This window comes from Podarcis vaucheri (assembly GCF_965113315.1).
Source record: "Podarcis vaucheri genome assembly, chromosome: 12".
In the NCBI taxonomy this organism is placed as follows: domain Eukaryota; kingdom Metazoa; phylum Chordata; class Lepidosauria; order Squamata; family Lacertidae; genus Podarcis; species Podarcis vaucheri.
The window spans coordinates 26161514-26183577 of NC_138750.1; the positions used below are offsets into that span (position 1 = coordinate 26161514).

Below are 22064 nucleotides of genomic sequence, written 5' to 3' on the forward strand. Positions count from 1 at the left end.
CCAAGTACATTCTGCGAAAAGTGAAGATTCTGCTTCTACTGTAGACCTTGCAGCTCGGTCAGAGGTGGAGGAGATGAGGATGGTGCGAGGTGCAGCATTTGCCATACCACTCCTCCCTCCACACACCCTGAAAACAGAGGTGACCACCAGAATTGGGGATTGGGTCGGCTTAAATCTGTTGCCATCAATTTCATTACATTACATTTACACGTTGCAAGGGGTTGGACTGGATGAACCTTGGGTCCCTTCCATAATAATAATAATAATAATAATAATAATAATAATAAATTTTATTTATATCCCGCCCTCCCTGGCCAGAGCCAGGCTCAGGGCGGCTAGCAACAGTAAAAATTACAATAAAAACATAATGGGGGGGGGGGAATCCAATTTAAACTACAGGTTAAAATGCAATTTAAAATGCAGCCTCATTTTAAAAGTAGCCCATTGATCAAAACCATAAAGGGAGGGAAACATAAGGGTCAGACTGAGTCCAAACCAAAGGCCAGGCGGAACAGCTCTGTCTTGCAAGCCCTGTGGAAAGATGTCTAGTCCCGCAGGCCCTAGTCTCTTGTGACAGAGCATTCCACCAAGTCGGGGCCAGTACTGAAAAGGCCCTGGCCCTATTTGAGACCAATCTTGTGACTTGGGACCTCCAAAATATTGTCATTTGTGGACCTTAAGGTCCTCCACGGGGCATACTAGGAGAGGTGGTCCCGTAGGTACGTGGGTCCTAGGCTGCATAGGGCTTTAAAGGTCAAAGACACTAAACTCTGGGCTTATATGGGATGAAACAATCACAGAGATGACTAGAGCGCTGGTGGCAGAAAACTCATTCCGAACACGGGTTAGAGCTCAACATCGGGACTGCCAAGTGGTGATGGCGAAGAAGGTCTTCTTCACTGCCTCCGTTGCATCTGCAGAAAACAGTACCAGGAGACTCAGGTGGTTTGTAGTCTAACAGAACCACTTTCGCCACTGGACTTCAAGATGTCTTGCAACAAATTTGCAAAGGTTTTTTTTGCAGATAAAATTGCTCGAATTCAGAAGGAAGTAGACCCCACCGTGGTAGCAGAACTAACTTTCAATATAGGACCTCCAAACATAAAATCTACTTTATGTAGGCCTATTTCCTGAATAAAATCCAGTAATCAACCTCACAATCTGGGCCCATGCATGTTGGCTGTAGTCAAATGTTATGCTTTGTGTGGACATCCAGGATCATCAGAACTACGCTGGGGCACTGAGTAGGCCAGGCAAAGGTGTGGCTTGCTCTCCTGTCGTGTTTGGGAGAAGCTTGATCCAAGCCAGCCCTGGAAGAAGCATCTCAAGAGTTTGGAATACCCTCTTCAGAAGTGTTTCTCAGTTACCCAGATAGGAATTAGCTTGCAATAACTGCCCCAGTCTATTAAAGCCTTATCCCAGGGGTCAGCAGACTTTTTCAGCAGGGGACTGGTTCCCTATCCCTCAGACCTTGTGGGGGGCTGGACTATATTTGGGGGTGGGGGAAAATGAATGAATTCCTATGCCCCACAAATAACCCAGAGATGCATTTTAAATAAAAGCACACATTCTACTCATGTAAAAACACACTGATTCCCGGACCGTCCGCGGGCCAGATTTAGAAGGCGATTGGGCCAGATCCGGCCCCCGGGCCTTAGTTTGCCTACCCATGCCTTATCCTCAGCCAAATACTTATTTTTCCAGGCTAATGGTGAAAAGGACTAGCCTCACTGAAAATGTGTCTCTGAACTGAAGCTTAATTTATGAACTTGCAGTTTGCTTCCAAGAACGCGCAGCAATGCAGGTTTTTTGTGGTTTTGAGGACTTTCCCTACCCTCTGTTTTGGCTGCTCTTTCACTGCAGCTAAAAAGAAGTAATGCAGTGAATCATTTTGTGGACAACCAACAGCAACCCAACTTCCCTCTGCAAGAGAATGTGGCTTGCAGCAAACCCATCAAACATTTTTCAAAACCATCTCAAACTGCACAGCAAACTGAATACAGTGAGGACGGATGCATTAATTTAAGACCAGTTTAGATCAGCAAAGTACAGGAGGAAAAACAAAAACCCGCATTCATTTAATTAGTGTAGGAATTGGCTTAGAAAAAGAACGTTTATAATTCCATTTTCTTTACCAGATCAGCAGAATATTAGTGCCAATTTAATAAAGAGAGCTGATTTTTTTTTTAATTACCAGTACCTTGTTTTCTTCTAAATGTCTATGTAGACACTTTTCTCTTGTTCCAGAAAGCAATTAAAATGGACCAAGTATTTCACTAGGTAACATTAATATTGTGGGTAAGCTGCCCAAATAGTTATGGAGACACAACTATTTTTCTGTTTCCATGCTTCTGATAGCAGAAAGGTAAGTGAAAGCAAGCTCCACAAGTTGGAACATTTTAATGCATTCCCCCCAAAAAATTATTTCACAAAGGGTCCTGTGAGATGGGGGAGAGTCCTAGAATGTATGTAGGAAGCACACCCTGGTGTGCTTTAAAACATGCCTTCTTTGAACCATCCTAGAGTCATCTTCCGTGCTATTTGACACACTCTGTACCATCCCATTGTCGATCTATCCATTAAGCTACTGAAGACCCAGAACGCTTGTAACAAAATATGGGTGGTTATTTCTGTGCCGTTAAACTTTCTAATGATCATTACAGCCATAATAATGTACAATATTTAACGGCGCATGGTTTGTTAAGCCTCCTGAGTCCATGCCCTCCAATGTTTCTCCAATGAAAATAGCGACACCCTAAGGAAAAGCGGGACATTCTGGGATCAAATCAGAAACTGGTACGGCTTCTGTAAATCCAGGACTGTCCCTGGAAAAGACACTTGGAGGGTCTGTGAGTCCTGAAATGAACTATATAAAGGGGAAGCAGAATATAGAAACAAGGTGTTCCTATGTCCATATCCCTAGTCAGGAACTATTCATTGGCCTGGTCAGGCCGAGGGGTGGGGTGGGAGGAGGCAATGAATGAATGAAAGGAGCTTTCTCAATGATTGTCTGGTTATCAATCAGATATGTGGTTCCCAGCTCAGCTTGAAATCAACCTCCTCCTCTTCATTAGTCCTCTGACTATGTTTTAATAGCTGGTATTTGTGATGGGGGCATCTGATCCAGCGCTTGAGTTAAATATAGCCCTGTCTAGTGTAAGGAGAAGATTTAATGGGAAATGGTTGGCATTCTTTCTTACTAAAGCTCACAGAGGGAGAGAGGCAGAGACAGAGAGACATAAACATACCCAACCAGTGAGAGAGCGAAAGGGGGAAAGCAAGCAAACAGACAAGGCAGGCAGGCAGGCAAGAGAAGACCGTGGACAAGATATCGGCGCCCTGCACATTGGAATTGTACAGCTTGCAGCCAACATGGTCATCCTCAGCCGTATTGCTTTGGGATTTTATCTCCAGCTCCTTTTCTGCTTTGCTGTATCTCAGTCCTCCTTTGTGGACAGTGTCTTCTCAATTTCAGCAGGTAAATTGCAACATTGATTTATCTCTTGGTGACTTGCCTTGCTTATCTCTGCGTGTTTAGATTTTCCTGCTGTTCTAAGCACTCGGAATCATGGTTGGGAAATACTTAATCCCAATGCATGCTGAATCACAAAACAATAAAAGCCAGAGGCTTCCCACCCTCCCCCTTTTCAAATCTGTTCTTATTTTATTATTCCTGATCCTGACGTCAAGAGGCTAACATCTCCTGTTTAATACTAATGGGCTGTATCGCCACAAAACAGAAACTTTGTTGTTAGATAGCTATCCTGCTTTATTTCAGGAGCAAGCGATGGCTTGAAGGTCTGCGAATTTGCAGAGACGCAAATGAAGTCGATGAGAGGAGGGTGAATCACAATGTATGTCCGTTTCTGTTAACACAGCCTTGACCTCATCCAGTGTTGCTGGACTTGTGCTGGATGCTAGCACAGTAAACATCTTCTGGCTAGCACAGTGGCACTAACAAATACTCAGATGACTTTCATAGCGAACAAAAGCCCATTGCATGGGGGAAAAAACACCCCGGGTTGGCAGGAGGCAAAGGGTATGGATTGCCTGACTGCAGGGAATCCTATTTTCCACTTTAATCCAACAGGTTTCCCTTCAGCTGTGCGTTCTGGGAAGGAGACCAAGAGGCTTGCCGCAGGTCTGTACATTTTAAAGGCAAACTTTGCAGCAATATGAAAGAGACAGCTCTGTCTTTTTCCAGCATTCCTGTTACTGAATGCAATGTTATTGAAAGGGGAACCCTTTAAAGAATCAAGTTTGAGGTGGCTGTTGTATAAGACTTTAAATTAGGTGGAATGCCAGGCCTAGGAGACCGAATGTGTCCCTACCCTCAGGCCTGTCTCCAGACCACATCACCTTTTCCACACGTCAGACCTCACAGTAGTCCTGCTCTCAAGTGTGTTTGCTTGGCTGGATCGAGATTGTGCCTCTTGTTTGCCTGCGTGGAGGTGTGTACATAGAAACCTCTGTGTTTTGTGTAGCTTATTGTGTTGTACAAAACTAAGAGTCACATCAATTCCTCCAGCTCACAGTGTCTCTGGCCATTTGTGCCTCTGGCCACATCAAATAATAATCTGTTGTGGCTCTTGCCCATGAGAGAATATAGCCCTCAGGCTGAAGAAGGGTCTGCATCCCTGCTTTAGGTTTCTAGCATTGTTCTTATAGGATTGTGTGCTTTTTAAAATAATAATAATAATCCAGGGACTTTTAAAACTGCAATAGGATGACAGTGCTACAATGATTTAAGTTTCCCTTTGCTGCATTGTGAATTAATAGATCTTTATGGAGATATGATAATTCAAAACAACGAAAACACGTGTCATTAGAAACACAGTGAAAATAAATCCAGAACAAATGCAGCAGACTGAAAATAGTGATCTAATAGGGCTTTCTTGGAAGACATTGATATTTGCACCAGCTATGTAAAACAGTTGTTTCAGCCAACCGCATCCTCCCATTTGGTGTTCATTCACAAAACTTGCGTGAACGTTGCAACAGGCAAGAGACAGAAGAACTGCATTGCAAACTTTGGAGAAACAGGGATTTGGCGATGGTAAGGATGGACAACTAATAGCCCTGAGGTTGAACCCAGCTTCAAGATGTTTCCCACTCAGCCCCCAGCATAAATCCAATTCCCAAGTATCCCCCACATAGACATAGACAAATGGCTCTTTGCCATCTTCTCCTACCCACTGTGATCAGCAGGATAGATTATTCCTCTTTATTATGTGACTCGCCCAGTTTCTCCTGTGCAAGTGACACAGGGAAATTGGCTCTATTGCTCTGAGAAGAGAAGGTGTGGTAGGTGTGGTAATGCAACCTCCTATGCGTTAGGTCAGGTTAGGGCCACCTGTGTGCTAGCCGTGAACCCTCCTGTTTCATTTCATATGGGTCACCAGAGTACCAAGGCAATGTATGTGCTCTACAATGATGGCAAGGGCTCTCAGGGGTGATCATGCCAATGGCTCTGGGCATCTCACAGTTCCACGAGAGGCTCAACAGGACTAACCATGGTACCCGTAGCAGCAGCGAAGAATCAGTGAGATAGAGAAGTTTAACTCTTCCTGCCGCACTCTTTCTCTACACACACAGACACATCATCTCATAGGTTGCTATCTGCATTTTAAGGGATGCTCCCATTATTTTCAGTGGAGGCTTCCCTTGAAATGCAAACGGTAAAAATATAAAGGTAAAGGACCCCTGGATGGTTACGTCCAGTCAAAGGCGACTGGGGTTGCGGCGACCATCTCGCTTTCAGGCCGAGGAAGCCACTGTTTGTCCACAGACAGCTTTCCAGGTCATGTGAGCAGCATGACTAAACCACTTTGGTGAAACAGAACACCGTGACGGAAACCAGAGTGCACGGAAATGCCGTTTACCTTCCCACTGCAGCAGTACCTATTTATCTACTTGCACTGGCATGCTCTTGAACTGCTAGGTTGGCAGGAGCTGGGACAGAGCAATGGGAGCTCACTCCATCACAGGGATTCGAACCACTGACTTTCCGATCGGCAAGCCCAAGAGGCTCTGGTTTAGACCACAGAGGTGATTTTTAGGGGAGGGTGAGAAAGAGTCCTGAGGCTGCTCAGATTTCCCTGCAGCTGTTATTTACATAGCAAAAACCATGCACATTAATTGCAAACACACCATTAACATCACGTCTAGTTTTTGACCCTTAGTCGCTGGGTGAAGCCAGTGGTCCATCTGGATTAACTCAATTCAAAATGTGGCTTCTGTTTTTAAAAAGGGAGTTGACGACCAATGCTCTGTGATTTATGTCACAACAGGTTTTTTGTTTTCCTATTCATTGAATTTGGGCTAGACAGCAATCCTTTTGAGGCCTTTGAAAGTCTCATCTCATGGAGTGCAGAGAAGGATCATGGTGGCAGACCTTGTCTGGTGTCAGGATAAGACCAGCAGGCGCAATTCTGATTCTCTTCCATTTGTCAAGTATTTCATAACATCTTAATTAGGATAATTATTGTTTTATGTGTACTGTGGCACCTCGGGTTACATATGCTTCAGGTTACAGACTCTGCTAACCCAGAAATAGTACCTCGGGTTAAGAACTTTGCTTCAGGATGAGAACAGAAATTGGGCGGTGGTGGCGTGGCAGCAGCGGCAGGCCCCATTAGCTAAAGTGGTGCTTCAGGTTAAGAACAGTTTCAGGTTAAGAACGGACCTCCGGAATGAATTAATTACGTAACCAGAGGTACCAGTGTATTTGGGCTTATCATCTGATAAATGTTTGATGTTTTGTAGTAGCTGTCACTCAGCAGGAGGGGAGACTCTGTTTATTTTAGTGTGATTTCTAGTATACTTTAATACTCACTTGTGTCTTTCATTGGCATGAGCCTTGAGTCCCAGATAATTATCTGGCAACTAAAGGAAGCTTCCTTTTGGAAGACACTAGTTTAAACACTACGCTTGCCAAGGGTAAGCCTAGGGTAAGCCTCATCGTACGAAACGGCCACACCATTCCTGAATGATGACTTGTCTTTCCCATCGTTACAAAAATACTCTCAGCTATTTTCCAGATATAATTGAAAACCAGTGGCCTTAGGGGCCTTTTTATTATTGTCCCCTAATGTCTCCCCATGGCAACCTATGTCACAAACAAAGAGGCTTCGGCCACGGCATGGCGGTAACTAAGTGATCAGAAGAAAACAATATGGGAGCAACCGAGTTGTTGCTTTGCATGGGATGTCACTGTAAAGAAGGGGCATTTTGGTCTTGCTCTGGAAAAGAAATGTGCAAACTTGCAAAGTATAATTTTCGTACCTTTCACCCGACTCCACCTCTCTGGCAGGATATGGCCAGGCTGTTCCTGGAAATGATCCTCTCAGCTCCGGCCAAGTGGATTTCTTGCTGCTGCTGCTGAAGCATCGCTTTTAGAGGAAATGTTTCTGGGTGTTATATATTGCAAGATCAAACACATGACTGTGAGTCTGTGTTTCCACATGGTTATGTAGCAGTTAGCAGCAGTTGGGTGCAAAACAACAGGTCCTGAGGTGTGAACATGCACAGACGAGCCTTTTAATATATTTTATCTGGGGGGCATCTCTTTCTAAAAATATAATCATTACGGTACTGTACCTTGATGGTTTCTTCATATGCGTTATTTTTTAATCCTGTGGTACATGGTGCTATGATCCATGTTATCCTGTTATGTAAAATGATTACAAGAGATGCGATCGAGCAATTTAGGACATTTTGCATGGTGACAGGGGGCTTAATGTGGGTTGCCCAGGCTGAATGTCAAGAGGATTTGCCAGAACAGTGGTGAAGTAGCCATTTTTAAAATTTGGTTTAGGATTTTGAGGGACTGGACTGATTTAGAGGGACTGGACCAATGCTGCCTGGCTGTGTACAGGCTGGTGGGGGTCATGTAATGCTACCTGCTGATTTTTAAATACAACCAGGGTGGATAAAAATCAATGATTATTTTTTTATTTGAAAAAAATAGAATTTTTAAAATAAAATGCTTTTGGAGGAAAAATCTTTCTAAAGATAGTTTTCTATTTAAGTCACATTATAGTCCAAAGCCTATTCATCAGGAAATAAGGATTTGTTTTACGCTTTTCATGTGAGCTCAAACTCAGTCTAAGTTGTTTTTTTTTAAATTGTTTAACATCAGTTAACAAACATGGAGACATATGCTATAATGTTATTGTTTTAGTTCAATAAATTGTTTAAATTGTTATTAAGGAAATGATTATTTTTCTCCTTCCAATGAAGTACAGAAGAAAAGTTGTCCAAATATAAACAGTTAACTTATTAAACCTCACAATAATTTCATAACTATTGGTCTGCGTATTTTTAATAGTATAACCAAATCAGTAATTTTTGATATAACTGTTAAAACTACACCAGAATTTTATTATTCCAAAAATGAAACCAACCATCTGGTTGTAAATATTAAGGTTATACCAGCAAGAATGAGTCTTTCTGTGTAAATTTTTTTTAAAAAAATACATTAAATCAAGTCTTAATGACTAGTGATTTAAATCATGATTTATATCGATTTGATTTAAACCAAATCCACCCTGAATACAACCATACATGACAAAGATACCCAAAGTCTCTAGTGTGCTCTCTGTCAAGGAAATCTCACATTTGGAAGAGGCAGACTTTAAGGAGGAGTGGAAACCTTTGCTTGGATATTTAAAGAACTATTGCAAATGGAGGTAGTTTTAGAAAGGTACGGGTGTGTTCTTGATGGCAGAAAGTGAGGAGGAACTAAAGAACCTTTTAATGAGGGTGAAAGAGGAGAGCACAAAATATGGTCCGAAGCTCAACATCAAAAAAACGAAGATCCTGGCCACTGGGCCCATCACCTCCTGGCAAATAGAAGGGGAAGAAATGGAGGCAGTGAGAGATTTTACTTTCTTGGGCTCCATGATCATTGCAGATGGTGACAGCAGTCACGAAATTAAAAGACGCCTGCTTCTTGGGAGAAAAGCAATGACAAACCTAGACAGCATCTTAAAAAGCAGAGACATCACCTTGCCAACAAAGGTCCGTATAGTTAAAGCTATGGTTTTCCCAGTAGTGATGTATGGAATTGAGAGCTGGACCATAAAGAAGGCTGATCGCCGAAGAATTGATGCTTTTGAATTATGGTGCTGAAGGAGACTCTTGAGAGTCCCATGGACTGCAAGAAGATCAAACCTATCCATTCTTAAGGAAATCAGCCCTGAGTGCTCACTGGAAGGACAGATCCTGAAGCTGAGGCTCCAAGACTTTGGCCACCTCATGAGAAGAGAAGACTCCCTGGAAAAGACCCAGATGTTGGGAAAGATGGAGGGCACAAGGAGAAGGGGACGACAGAGGACGAGATGGTTGGACAGTGTTCTCGAAGCTACCAGCATGAGTTTGACCAAACTGCGGGAGGCAGTGGAAGACAGGAGTGCCTGGCGTGCTCTGGTCCATTGGGTCACAAAGAGTCGGACACAACTAAACAACAACAACAACAAAGGGTGTGTTCACTGGGCTCTAAGGTGGTAATGTTAAGTTGTTGGATATTCCTGTTGCCTTTCCCCCAGCTACTCACATCAGCAGGACTTCATTGGTACGAGATTTGTTTCTGTTTAGAGACTTCCGGGTTAGCGTGATCGGCTAATGGCGGATTCCCTCCGAGCTCTGGAGGGAATCTGCTCGACAGGGGCTGGGTCTTGCCGTGCCGGCGACGCGGGGACCCTTAAAAACCACGGGCGCGGATGCCCGTGGACATGGTGACTTGGCGGGCACCGTTAGCGCCCTCCCGACCCGCGAAGGAGCCTTTTTAAAGGCTACGGAACGGGTGACGGGGAGCGGCGTGGTGCTGTGAGTCTTCTGCTTCCCCTGCCGAGCGAAGCCGCATGCCATTTGTCGGAGAGCGCTGACTTCTTCCTTTTAAAAATTTGGACTTAAAATCAAGAACAACAACCCGTGAGTAATTTGGAAATTGGACTAAAATTATTTCTTTTGTGGATTTGGCACGAGCGGGGGAGGTGCAAAGAGGAAGTCCGTCTCCCCCCCCCCATTGTAAACAGTTTAAAGCAAGGATTTGCCAACTAAGGTTGCGAGAAGAGCTGTTTTTTCTTCCTGATTGGATAAAACTTATTAATTCCACGGATTTAAAAGTCTAAGTTACTGTGCTGGAGGACAAGAGTTTATTTGTTTAGAATAAGTGCCACTCTTCTCGAGACCGGGAGTAACCCGTGAAAAGAGCCTGCTGAGGGTTTACAGAAGACTTTGACAGCTGTCAAATTAGCTGTCAAAGTCGGAAAAAACTGAAAGCTTTGGCTTTAGCCGGTTATATTGCTACAAAGTATTGAAAGTAAAGAAAGATTGATACAAATAAATTTGACTTTTGGATCGGAAGTGAAAGGAACATTAAGTAACCAGAATCCCCCTAGAGGGGATTCACGGACATTACAAGAATGGAAATAGGTCGGAAAATTCTGGCAGATCTGGATGAGGTTGTCTTTCTCATGGGAAAACTGCGAAAGATGTATGAGCAAGGCCATGTTTTGTCTACAAGTCCTACAAAACCGAAGTCAACAGTAAATATACCCTCTGAGTTGGAAAAGGACTTGATGTTCAAAACACAGGCAGCTGGACAGGAAAAGAAACCAAAGACTGAAGAGGAGGAAAAGATACTTGCTGAACAGGAGGAGCAGAAAGGAGGGGTGGCCGAAATGTTACAGAAGGTAAACGAGAGCCGGAGACCTGTCAAGATGACTTCAAGCTCGACCAAGGTGGAAGCTGGAGTATTTGGGACACATGGATTTAAGAAACAGAGCTTGAGCTCCACCTCTAAACAAGTAGGCCTGGCTGGAAGGATCATGGACATTATTGAGAAAGTGCCTCTTCGAGTTTGGGTGTCAACCATAAGAGACTTTCAAAGAAGCCGGCTGAAAGGGACTGAGAGAGATTTGAGAGCCTCGGACGTAAGGTCACCAGGCTAGAAAGACGGACTAATGGACTATGGTTTGGGTTTGAAACCGGGGAGAGAAGGGTGGGGTTTGGAAGTCCAAAGGGGGCTTGATCCTTATTTTGCTGTGTTAAAATTTTATGTTGTTTATCATTATAAGAATGGGGAATTCGTGGAAAGGAAATAGGGTCAACCTTAGAAAAGGTTTTTTTTTCTTTTACTTTTTTACATATGATCAAGGTATACAATTTAAAAGTTGTTTTATAAACTGAACTAAATATAATAATGAACTAAGGGTTAAAATCTACTATAAAGAAATACATTAACAAATTAAGGTTAAGACATTAGGGATAAAAACTTGTTGAACAAATAATTGGATTTGGAATACAAGAAGGGGAGGTGTGGGGAAGTCGTGAAAATAAGTTACTGAAAATGAGATCTTAAAGGTGGAACCTTTTTGTGTTTTATTTTGTTTTTCTGTTTTGTCTTTTGTACCTTTTGAAACTTTAATAAATATTATTTTTTAAAAAAGAGATTTGTTTCTGTTTATGTTCACACCAGGGCACATTAACAGGGTGGGGATGTCTTTATGCCACACCTGATCAACATGTGCTTGTGCTGTTGTCATCAATGCATGCTCACTGATGTTGAGGCAAACTGAGGCACAAGAGGGCAAGCGAATGTCCAGGTTTCTAATGGGAGGTAGGGATAGCATGTTGTTTGTATAGTATGTATAGTATGTATATTTATGGAGAGAGAGAGGGAGGGAGAGAGAGAGAGAATGAATGAATGAATGGACAATTTGCTATTACTTACCGGCTGCTGACTTGGCTGTCTCACTTTGTCTAGCAGTTTTGGCCTTGTCATAAAGGCCCTCAAGAAGGGTAGAGATGACCTCTTTCACTTTATCCTTTGTCCTTTTCACTTTATTTATTTTTTAAAAGCTGTTTATTTGAAAACCTATTTTTCAAGTATATTGATATACACTAGTGACCAAAATTGTCCTTTACCTTATCTTTTTTTTTAAAGCTATTTATTTGAAAACCAATTTCTCAAGTATATCGATATACACTGGTGGCCAAAAATGTGGAAAGTAAAGAAACTAATTGAGGTAACTAAAGAAACTTGTTAGTCAGAAGCAACCCAGCAATAAAACCCAATTAATAGAGGCAATAATTCAATCTTGGTTTCACATTATTACAGCTGCAGAACAAAAAAAAAAATTGGTTCACTCCACGAGAAGGCATTGTAAGGCCATAATTAAAGCTAAAGGTTATCCAGCTAAGTATTAACTGACATGCTGAGAATTTTTGTATATCTCATTTCCCCCCCTATGTGTTTCATGTTTCTTCTTTATGACTGCTGTTTTAATAAAGTATGGCAAAAAGAAGCAGACGGCACAACTCGTGACTGCTGTGGTCAAGTGTTCCGATGATGAGCGGCAAAACACCTGGATTATTGATTCTGTATCTTGTATATAGTAACTTGTGAGCCTGCTGTAAATAATAAACCTCTAAGTAACCAAGTTGTTCTTGTTCATCCAGTCAGCTTGCAACCAGATACTTCCAGAAAGTCTGCGTATGCTCTGCAATATTCAAAAAGGAAACACACTTTTTCCAAAAGGTTTCCACAGTTTTGGCCACTAGTGTAATACTGCAGATAGTACTGTAAGAGCTGCACTGTAGCTGCTACAGCAAAGTTGCCCAGCTATAGACCCCATTCACCCTTAGGCCCATCCAGCAAGAAAAGACCATGGTTCTGCCCAGTGCCGGATTTAAGTATAAGCTAAACAAGCTATAGCTTAGGGCCCCACTCTCTTGGCAAAAATGTAAAGGACAAAAAAACTGGATGTACATTTCCAAAATATAAGATATAAAAAAATGAAATAAACCCTACATACAGCAACAGTGTCTTGTGATGTGTATGGACCTATTAAGTCCATAAATTAAAAGGTTAACCATTAGGTCCAGTCGTGGCTGACTCATCTCGCGGGGTTGCGGCGCTCATCTCGCTTTACTGGCCAAGGGAGCCGGCGTACAGCTTCCGGGTCATGTGGCCAGCATGACGAAGCTGCTTCTGGCGAGCCAGAGCAGCGCACAGAAACGCCGTTTACCTTCCCACCGGAGTGGTACCTATTTATCTACTTGCACTTTAACGTGCTTTCGAACTGCTAGGTGGGCAGGAGCAGGGACTGAACAACGGGAGCTCACCCCATCGCGGGGATTCAAACCGCCGACCTTCTGATTGGCAAGTCCTTGGCTCTGTGGTTTAACCCACAGGTCCATAAATTGCCATATAGCATATATTCAACAAAAAACAAAAAAAACCAGCGACAATTTGTTGTGGACAAAGGGCAGCTGGACATATAAAGGGCCCCATTACCTTCAGTAGCTGAGGGCTTCATCAGATCTAAAAGAACAGTAGGGCAGCATCCGAGATAAAGGCAGCATTTCTTGTCAGGGAACTCCTGGAATTGATACTGAGCCATAGGGAAGCACAGATGCTACTGAGTACATGATCATAGCAGTTATATTATACGTTGGCCTTTTAATAGCAGTTACTCATTTGTCTTGTGACTGCACTGAATTTCAGCTTGGAAAGGTTGCCGGGGTTTCTCTGAACAGGTGGAAGAGTTGAAACAATTTTTCAGTGATGCTTTATTGCCACGGGCTCACCGAAACACCAGCTCTGCACAGAGTCCAAAAATCCTGGTCCTACATTCTGGCTATAATTGAAAACAACAACAAGTGGGCCTGGGTAGTAGGCATGCATGACAAAACCATAACACATTTCTTTTCAAAAGTGTGTGTGTGTGTGTGTGTGTGTGTGTGTGTGCGCGCATGCGTGCGTGCGTGCGTGCATGCAATCTGTCACTATTTTGTGGGAGGGATTCAAGTGTATAATGGAAATCTGGGTTTAAGCAAATAAAGTGGATTTTGAAGCACTCAGTTGCTTTGGCACAACAAAGTCTCCTTATCTCTCCACCATATCCCCATACTTTTTGTGGTTAGTAAAGTGCTGGAATGGGACGCGGGTGGCGCTGTGGGTTAAATCACAGAGCCTAGGACTTGCCGATCAGAAGGTCGGCGGTTCGAATCCCCGTGAGGGGTGAGCTCCCGTTGCTCGGTCCCTGCTCCTGCCAACCTAGCAGTTCGAAAACATGTCAAAGTGCAAGTAGATAAACAGGTACTGCTCCGGCAGGAAGGTAAATGGCATTTCCGTGCACTGCTCTGGTTTCACCAGAAGCGGCTTAGTCATGTTGGTCACATGACCCGGAAACTGTACGCTGGCTCCCTCAGCCAATAAAGCAAGATGAGCACCGCAACCCCAGAGTCGGCCATGACTGGACCTAACGTTCAGGGGTCCCTTTACCTTTACCTTTAAAATGCTGAAAGAATGCATGAGAAAGTGTGGGATGAATGCAGAAAGATGTATAAATACTACACAAGGAAATCAAGGGGATTCAGAATGAATGGTCATCATTGTATAACCTCCCCACAAACAAATCAGAACAAATGCTCGGTAAAGATTAGATATAATCTAACCTGCATGTAAACTTTGTGGAAGCAATTCTGGATGAATAATGAATAACAGGTTGTCTGGAGATGCCCATAGTAACTCTGGTCTGTATTGATGACAGCGCTGTTGCTGTTAAGAAGTATTAAAAAAACACATACCATCACAGCAAATATTCCAGAAGTGTTGTAATTCATTTAATCTATGTTTTGCCTTTCTGTATAAAATATATTCCAGAGGGCTTCCAAGAAACACAATTGAAACTAGTAAACAATACTAAGCAACAATGTAAAACAACAAGAGGAATTTCTCAAAATGTGGGTGATAGCCAATGTTTGTCATACTCACAGTCGACCCATTTAATCGACAAGCTTATGTTGATTTCAGGGGTCTGCTCTGAGTGTGACTTTGCTGGAGATCACCTACTATCATCTTAGGCAAAGAGACAGCAAGCTGGGGCAAAACTGTTTATGCTTCCTGTCTGGAGGCCAGCAATGATAGGGTCAAGATTATGGTCCTGTGGATCTCAGGAGCAGCGCAGCAAGACTTGGCTGTAGCAGAGAGGGCGCCATTTGTGTTCAGGGCTTGCCGATCAGAAAGTTGGTGGTTCGAATCCCCGTGACAGGGTGAGCTCCTGTTGCTCTGTCCCAGCTCCTGCCAACCTAGCAGTTTGAAAGCATGCCAGCGCAAGTAGATAAATAGGTATCACTGTGGCGGGGAGGTAAACGGCGTTTCCATGCGCTCTGGCACTTGTCACGGTCCTCCATGCACCAGTAGCAGTTTAGTCATGCTGGCCACATGACCCAGAAAGCCGTCTGTGGACAAACGCCGGCTCCTTTGGCCTGAAAACGAGTTGAGCGCTGCAACCCCTTTGACTGGACTTAACCGTCCAGGGGTCCTTTACCTTTTACCTTTTCAGGTAGCAAAATATTGTGGACTGTCACTGGAGGATTTCTTAGCTGCCATAGTTGGCAAAACCTTGAGTGGTGGGAGTGCATTTCGGTGGTGCAAACATGCTGAATTTTATTGTGCTCGAGCCGCCTTTTTCATTTTTTAAAGAATCGTAATTAATACTTAGGCCATAATTAATAGACAAGTATTTTTTCCCCCAACAGCCTTCCCTTGCTTGAACCAGAAGAAGCAGGTTAATAACAACAGAGTGTGCTCGTTTCTTGCCCTTCCTCCTCCTCCACCACCGCCTCCGCCATTATTTCCTCCACCACACTTCAGGCAGGGATGGAATTCTGTAAGTATGGCTTCAAGTTTTTATTTCTTGTAAGCAATTCCAAGAAACTGCCCTGCCACAGAAAGTGACATAACTCTTGGTGACCAGAGATGTAATGTATCAGAGGTGCAAAATGCAATCTGTTTAATGGTCTGGGGTTGCTTGTGGGCACATCTGGAATTCTGAGAGAAAACAAGGATAACATTCCCACTGGCTGCCATCACCCACCCCCCCGGACAACTAGAACATGGGCAGGCAAACTAAGGCCCAGGGGCCAGATCTGGCCCAATCGCCTTCTAAATCCGGTCTGCGGACGGTCCATGAATCAGCGTGTTTTTACATGAGTAGAATGTGTCCTTTTATTTAAAATGCATCTCTGGGTTATTTGTGGGGCACAGGAATTCGTTCATAATTTTTTCCCCAAAATATAATCCGCCCCCCCAAGGTCTGAGAAACAGTGGACCGGCCCCCTGCTGAAAAAGTTTGCTGACCCCTGAACTAGAAATACAAAGTGTGTTCACACATGCACAGAAAACACAAAGAGAGAAAGAGACTTTGCTTTTCCATGGAGTGGGCAAAATGGATCCTCTTTAACTGATATGATTTTACACAGGGTGCTCAAAAAATTATGATGTAGATTTCACAACAAACTCTATAGATCCAGTGCTTGCCAGCACCTCAAAAAACATGGATCCAAGGCACTGATACTCATGGATGTTGATGATTTTTACATACCTAAATGTTGTTGATTTTTACAACAGAACCAACAAAAAACCCACCAAACACATCTGTAGGCAACGACATGACCTTGGATGGTATTTTGAGGCGATGCAGTTCTCTAGGCAAGCTGTGTTTACAAAAATGCATATATTAGCGAAAATTATGCATAAAAATGAATATTTTAGTGAAAATAATGAAAGTGCATTATATGAGGATAACTTGCTTGCAAAAAAATGTGTATACTAGTCAAAGATGCATACAGACATGTGTTTATTGGAGAAATTCAAACTAAAATACGGATGAATGTTTATGAGGATTTTCAAAAAGAAAATTCGCAAATTGCTACAGAAATGTGGAGAGCCAATTTTAAGATTGGAAAACTGAGAGAACTGAAAAAACCAAAGCTGATAGCTCTTTCCACCCGTAGCCACGCTTCTTGTTTCACACTAATGCTGTACTTACACCCACTGGTGCTGATGCCCTATCATCACCCAGTGAGTGTCATTATCAATCAATCAATCAATCAATCTCAATCAATCAATCAATTTATTTATTTATTGTACCCTACCCACCTGACTGGGTTGCGCCAACCACTCTGGGCGTCTCCCAACATAATATAAAAGAACACAACATAACATCAAATACAGTGGTACCTCGGGTTAAGTACAGTGGTACCTCAGGTTACATACACTTCAGGTTACATGCGCTTCAGGTTACAGACTCCGCTAACCCAGAAATAGTGCTTCAGGTTAAGATGGATGAGAACAGAAATTGTGCTCCGGTGGTGCGGCAGCAGCAGGAGGCCCCATTAGCTAAAGTGGTGCTTCAGGTTAAGAACAGTTTCAGGTTAAGAATGGACCTCCGGAACAAATTAAGTACTTAACCTGAGGTACCACTGTACTTAATTTGTTCTGGAGGTCCATTCTTAACCTGAAGACCACTTTAGGTAATGTGGCCTCCTGCTGCTCCCGCGCCGCCGGAGCACGATTTCTGTTCTCGTCCTGAAGCAAAGTTCTTAACCAGAGGTAATATTTCTGGGTTAGCGGAGTCTGTAACCTGAAGCACATGTAACCTGAAGCGTTTGTAACCCGAGGTACCACTGTATTAAAAACTTCCCCAAACAGGGCTGCCTTCGTATGCCATAGAATAATTTATCTCTTTGACATCTATAGATAAGATTGTGCCGCAAATGTATAAGGTACAGGTTTGAGGGTCGGAGGTGGGTCAAAAAATATGCTTCATGTCATGTATACATGTGTACATGTAGCCGCCATATATTATAAAAGCTTCTTGTGATTTATGAGGCTTCCTACCCTCGTAACCCTACCTTCCCTCAACAACTTTCAGTACACAGTACAAGTTTGACCTAACATACCTAACATGTCACACAATATAGCATTTGTGTTGGTCATTAGGCTTCTAATGTATACCGGGGTGGGGTGGGGGGATGACATAGACTCAAATTCTGTTGGCACATGGATCTCCAATTATTGGAATACCAAGGTGACCCTGTTTCTTGACAAAGTGTTCTTTGAGACAGTCCAGCTCCTGATATATTTTGCACGGTTACCTATTGGAATTTTCCCCATTCCCTTATATGATATTAGTTTTAATACCTCAAGAGCCGCAACCCTGTTGTGTCATTTCCTGGCAGTCACTTGTCATTTTACTGCAGGTGAAGGCAGATGACAAAGAATTGTACAAAATCAATCTCTCTCTCTCCCTTTTATACCACTCACTCAATCAGTCACTCTTGCTGTAACTGCTAGGTCGAAATTTAGAGCATACGTATTGGGAAGAAGTCCAGTAAATGAAGTAATGCCGTTCTTCGTAAAATCTGTATAAAGAAGCTGAGAATTTCAAGTCAGACAGCATCATTGAACTTTGTGCCAAGGGTACATAATGTGAAATAAATCAAATTAAGATGCAACTCAAAAGCTGGCTGCCGAGGGGTTGTTGAATGTGGCTGTGGAGTACATGCCATTGCTGGAGTGAAGAGGGAGGTGGAAGTCTGGGTTTGGCCACGGAGACTATTTAACACCGGTCCTGAAAGACCTACATTGGCTTCCAGTACGTTTCTGAGCACAATTCAAAGTGTTGGCGCTGACCTTTAAAGCCCTTAATGGCTTCAGCCCAGTGTACCTGAAGGAGCGTCTCCACTCCCATCATTCTGCCCGGACACTGAGGTCCAGTTCCAGGGACCTTCTGGTGGTTCCCTCACTGCAGAAAGTGAAGCTACAGGGAACCAAGCAGAGGGCCTTCTTGGCAGTGGCGTCCGCCCTGTGAAACGCCCTCCCATCAGATGTCAAGGAAATAAACAAATATCTGACTTTTAGAAGACATTTGAAGGCAACCCTGTTTAGTTAATGTTTTATCATGTTTTTAATATTCTGTTGGGAGCTGCCCAGAGTGGCTCAGGAAACCTAGCCAGATGGGTGGTGGTATAAATAAATAAATTATTTTGTGTGTGTGTATAATTTTTCATTAACAACTCCAATATGGGCCACATTATTATCATGCCAAATCATAATACAATTTATACAGCTAATTATACATTCCAAATTCAACAAATTCAGTGACTTCCCGTGTTCTGATCATCCGGAGATAATTATTCCTAAATCCTGCATATAATTTCATATATAATCCAAATACAGCAATTCTGATCTTCATCCTTTCTTCTATTTTTGCAGCCACTGATGTAATGACTTCACTCGTATTCAAAAAACCCATCTCCATTAACTTGCAAGAGGGATTTAAAGCCTGTAGTTTTCTGTGTAAAATATTTATTATTATTATTATTATTATTATTATTATTATTATGATGTAGGGTCACACTTAGGCCGTCAGAGACCTCCAGGACACCCGCAAAAAAACTCCATAGGTGTTCCACCAATGGAGGGGAGAGGGGTAGCCTTGAATCCACAGAACCTAAAGTCCCAATTTTACCCTGATGTTCCTGAAACTACACCAGCTCTGGAAGGGAGGAGAGAAAAAGGCAGGTCTCCCACGTGAGCAGCCATAGCTTGGGATACCATAGAATTTCCATCCAACTGCTCTGCCATTTACCCCACCCAAAAACATTTGAACTCTTACCAACTGAGAGAATGATAATACTGTGGCTTTCTCCCACCTTTCGGTACATGTTTTGAGAGGGTCCTAAGCTGCTGTTGGAAATGAGAGATGGAGTAAAGGATGTAATTTTGTGTAGCCATCAAGAGGGAATCCTAAAGGCATGGAGCATAGGATTTTCTGCTGTGTACATTTCAGCTGCAGTACAGAAAATAATTATATAGCACAGCTGGATTTGTATGCAGTCTTCTCGATGAGCAAACACTAGCGGTTCAGCAAACAATAACTTGTGAGGGGGAATAAAATCTAGGTCTTGTGTCTCATATATATATATATATATATATATATATATATATATATATATAATTATACGTCCTATAATTGCTATTTGATAGATGGAATAATTTGATTTAGTTTCTGTGTTTATCCACCATCTAATACAACTTCTTCCCCACTGGCTTTGCCAAGGAGCAGAATTTGGCTTCTTTTAGTCATGCAGTCTGTGTTGCACTCTCATGCAGTATGAATTATTAGGAGAAGCTATTTCTGGGAGCATCTGCTACTTGCAAATTGAGCTAGGAACAAAATAGCCTTGTGTATTACTTGGGCTGAGGAGGATGGGCCATATAGTACTGGAAAGACTAGTACAGTGGTACCTCGGGTTACATACGCTTCAGCTTACAGACTCCACTAACCCAGAAATAGTTCTTCGGGTTAAGAACTTTATCTCAGGATGAGAACAGAAATCGTGCTCCGGCGGTGCAGCGGAGCAGGAGGCCCCATTAGCTAAAGTGGTGCCTCAGGTTAAGAACAGTTTCAGGTTAAGAACGGACCTCTGGAACAAATTAAGTATTTAACCCGACGTACCACTGTACTGGAGTACTAGTACTCCTTTTGCAACAGTACTGTATGGAAGATGGAGAAGTGCAGATGAAGAAAATCTAGTTCAGCCTTGCAAGAGAGTGTTTAAAAAATGTGTCCTTGATCAAAGGTTTACTCTTCTGCTGTGGCATTTAGTGATCTCTCTCCCTTTTTAAAACTTCTTAGATGTTGTCTCTGAACCTGAAAAACCTATGTCAAGAGCTTCAGATAATACAGTCTCCATGTGTAGAATCTCTGTGCCCTCCAGGACCTCCTGGGCCACAGGTTAGTACCTCCTTTCAGAACACACCAATTCAGATTCTTTAGACAGGTTCCTCAGTCTCTGCAGTTGAGAAGGCCTTCATTCTTCAATACTGTGGCAGTTTAGAACATAACGGCAGCTGGGATTCCTCACCCCCTGTGCAGTATGGTACCTCATTTAAATATGCATTACAAGTGACTTCTGGATTAGTAATGATAAATAAACCAAGGCTCATTAATGGCAAGGTGCATTATGTTGCTTCCACTTGAATCCTTTCAGTGTGACGTAAAAGAATGATGAGAAAATTCTCACTCTCCCAGTCTTTTCGCAGGAGACCGTTTTTTTCGGAATAGCTCACAGAATAGCTTTATTTAATTCAAAGCCAAGATTGGGATATTAAATATCATCCAGTAGTCAATAATATAGAGAAGACAAAAGAATATAGAGAATCCAGAAGAAATTTCAGAGTTAAAATTAGAGCATGAAACTACAATTCCTAGGACTGTATCAGGTCAGATGGATGGAATCACATTTTTGATTACTCTCACACCTTCTTTCCTAATATGGAACGACTTTTCTTCCAAACTCCATGATTGCTTTTCCATTATATCCTTCCACCCCTCATCACCTGACCCATCGCTGCGCCTCATTATCTCCTGCCTAAATGGAACTGTAGTGCGTGCAGCTGAAAATTAAATCCAGCTAGACAGTAGAGACTGACAGATGTGAACCCTCATGAACTGAGCTTCGTGTGAGAACTTCGGTCCTGATCTGAGATGGACTGAAGAGGCTGAAACATGGTAGAGATCCTTGGCAACAAAAAAAGTAGGAAGCCTTCTGATTACTTTGTCATAACTGACAGGCGAAAGACGCTGAGGCGAGCAGAAGAACAAACGAGGAGTGTTATCAGCAACGTTGAACGTCCCATTTCTTCTCTTTTTTTATTTTTAGGGCCCGCAAGGCGTTCCTGGCGTGAAGGGACCAAAGGGGGAAAAAGTAAGTGCCAGAGTTGGTTTTTGAACTGTGATAATTGGTGAGCCTTTGGAGGCTCACCATTAGATGTAAGGTCATTTCGGAACTGTAGATTAATTACCAGGACTGGTATCAGGTTTGAGGCAAGGTCCCACCAAGCGACACCCTGGTGGCATCCCCCAGCTAGTGTACCAGAGGCTGAGGTAGTGATGGGCAGTTTAGCATAAGAAAAGCAGATGAAGCAGCTGCTGCAGTCACCCCCAGAGGCATTCTGGGAAAATTAAGATGCTTTGCTTGAATCTTTTTGTTATGTACTGAGCTGAATCCTAGAACAATAGGATCCAGAAAACAGCAGTCTGATTCGTCCACAGGAGCCACCCAATCCAGCTCCTAGTGGAAGTGAATCAGCGACCTGATTGGCCTGCAGGAGCAGCCAATCAGGCTCCTGGATGAAGCGAATCAGCAATCTGGTTGGCCTGCAGGAACAGCCAATCAGGCTCCTGGATGAAGTGAACCCG

At 43.0% G+C, this 22064-nt stretch overlaps 1 protein-coding gene across 4 annotated transcripts in view; it reads left to right on the forward strand.

Annotated features, from left to right (window-relative positions):
- Positions 1-1480: 1480 nt before the first annotated feature.
- COLQ (collagen like tail subunit of asymmetric acetylcholinesterase) overlaps positions 1481-22064 on the forward strand; it is a 49397-nt gene continuing 28813 nt past the window's right edge. Inside the window, exons 1-4 of one of the 4 annotated variants that reach the window (XM_082193449.1) lie at positions 1481-3478; positions 15553-15683; positions 20499-20597; positions 21526-21570. In XM_082193449.1, the coding sequence (XP_082049575.1) occupies positions 3109-3478; positions 15553-15683; positions 20499-20597; positions 21526-21570 (645 nt within the window). In that variant the 5' untranslated portion in view covers positions 1481-3108. The remainder of the gene's footprint in view (positions 3479-15552; positions 15684-20498; positions 20598-21525; positions 21571-22064) is intronic. The other 3 variants (XR_014212495.1, XM_082193450.1, XM_082193451.1) reach the window with 3 other exon arrangements.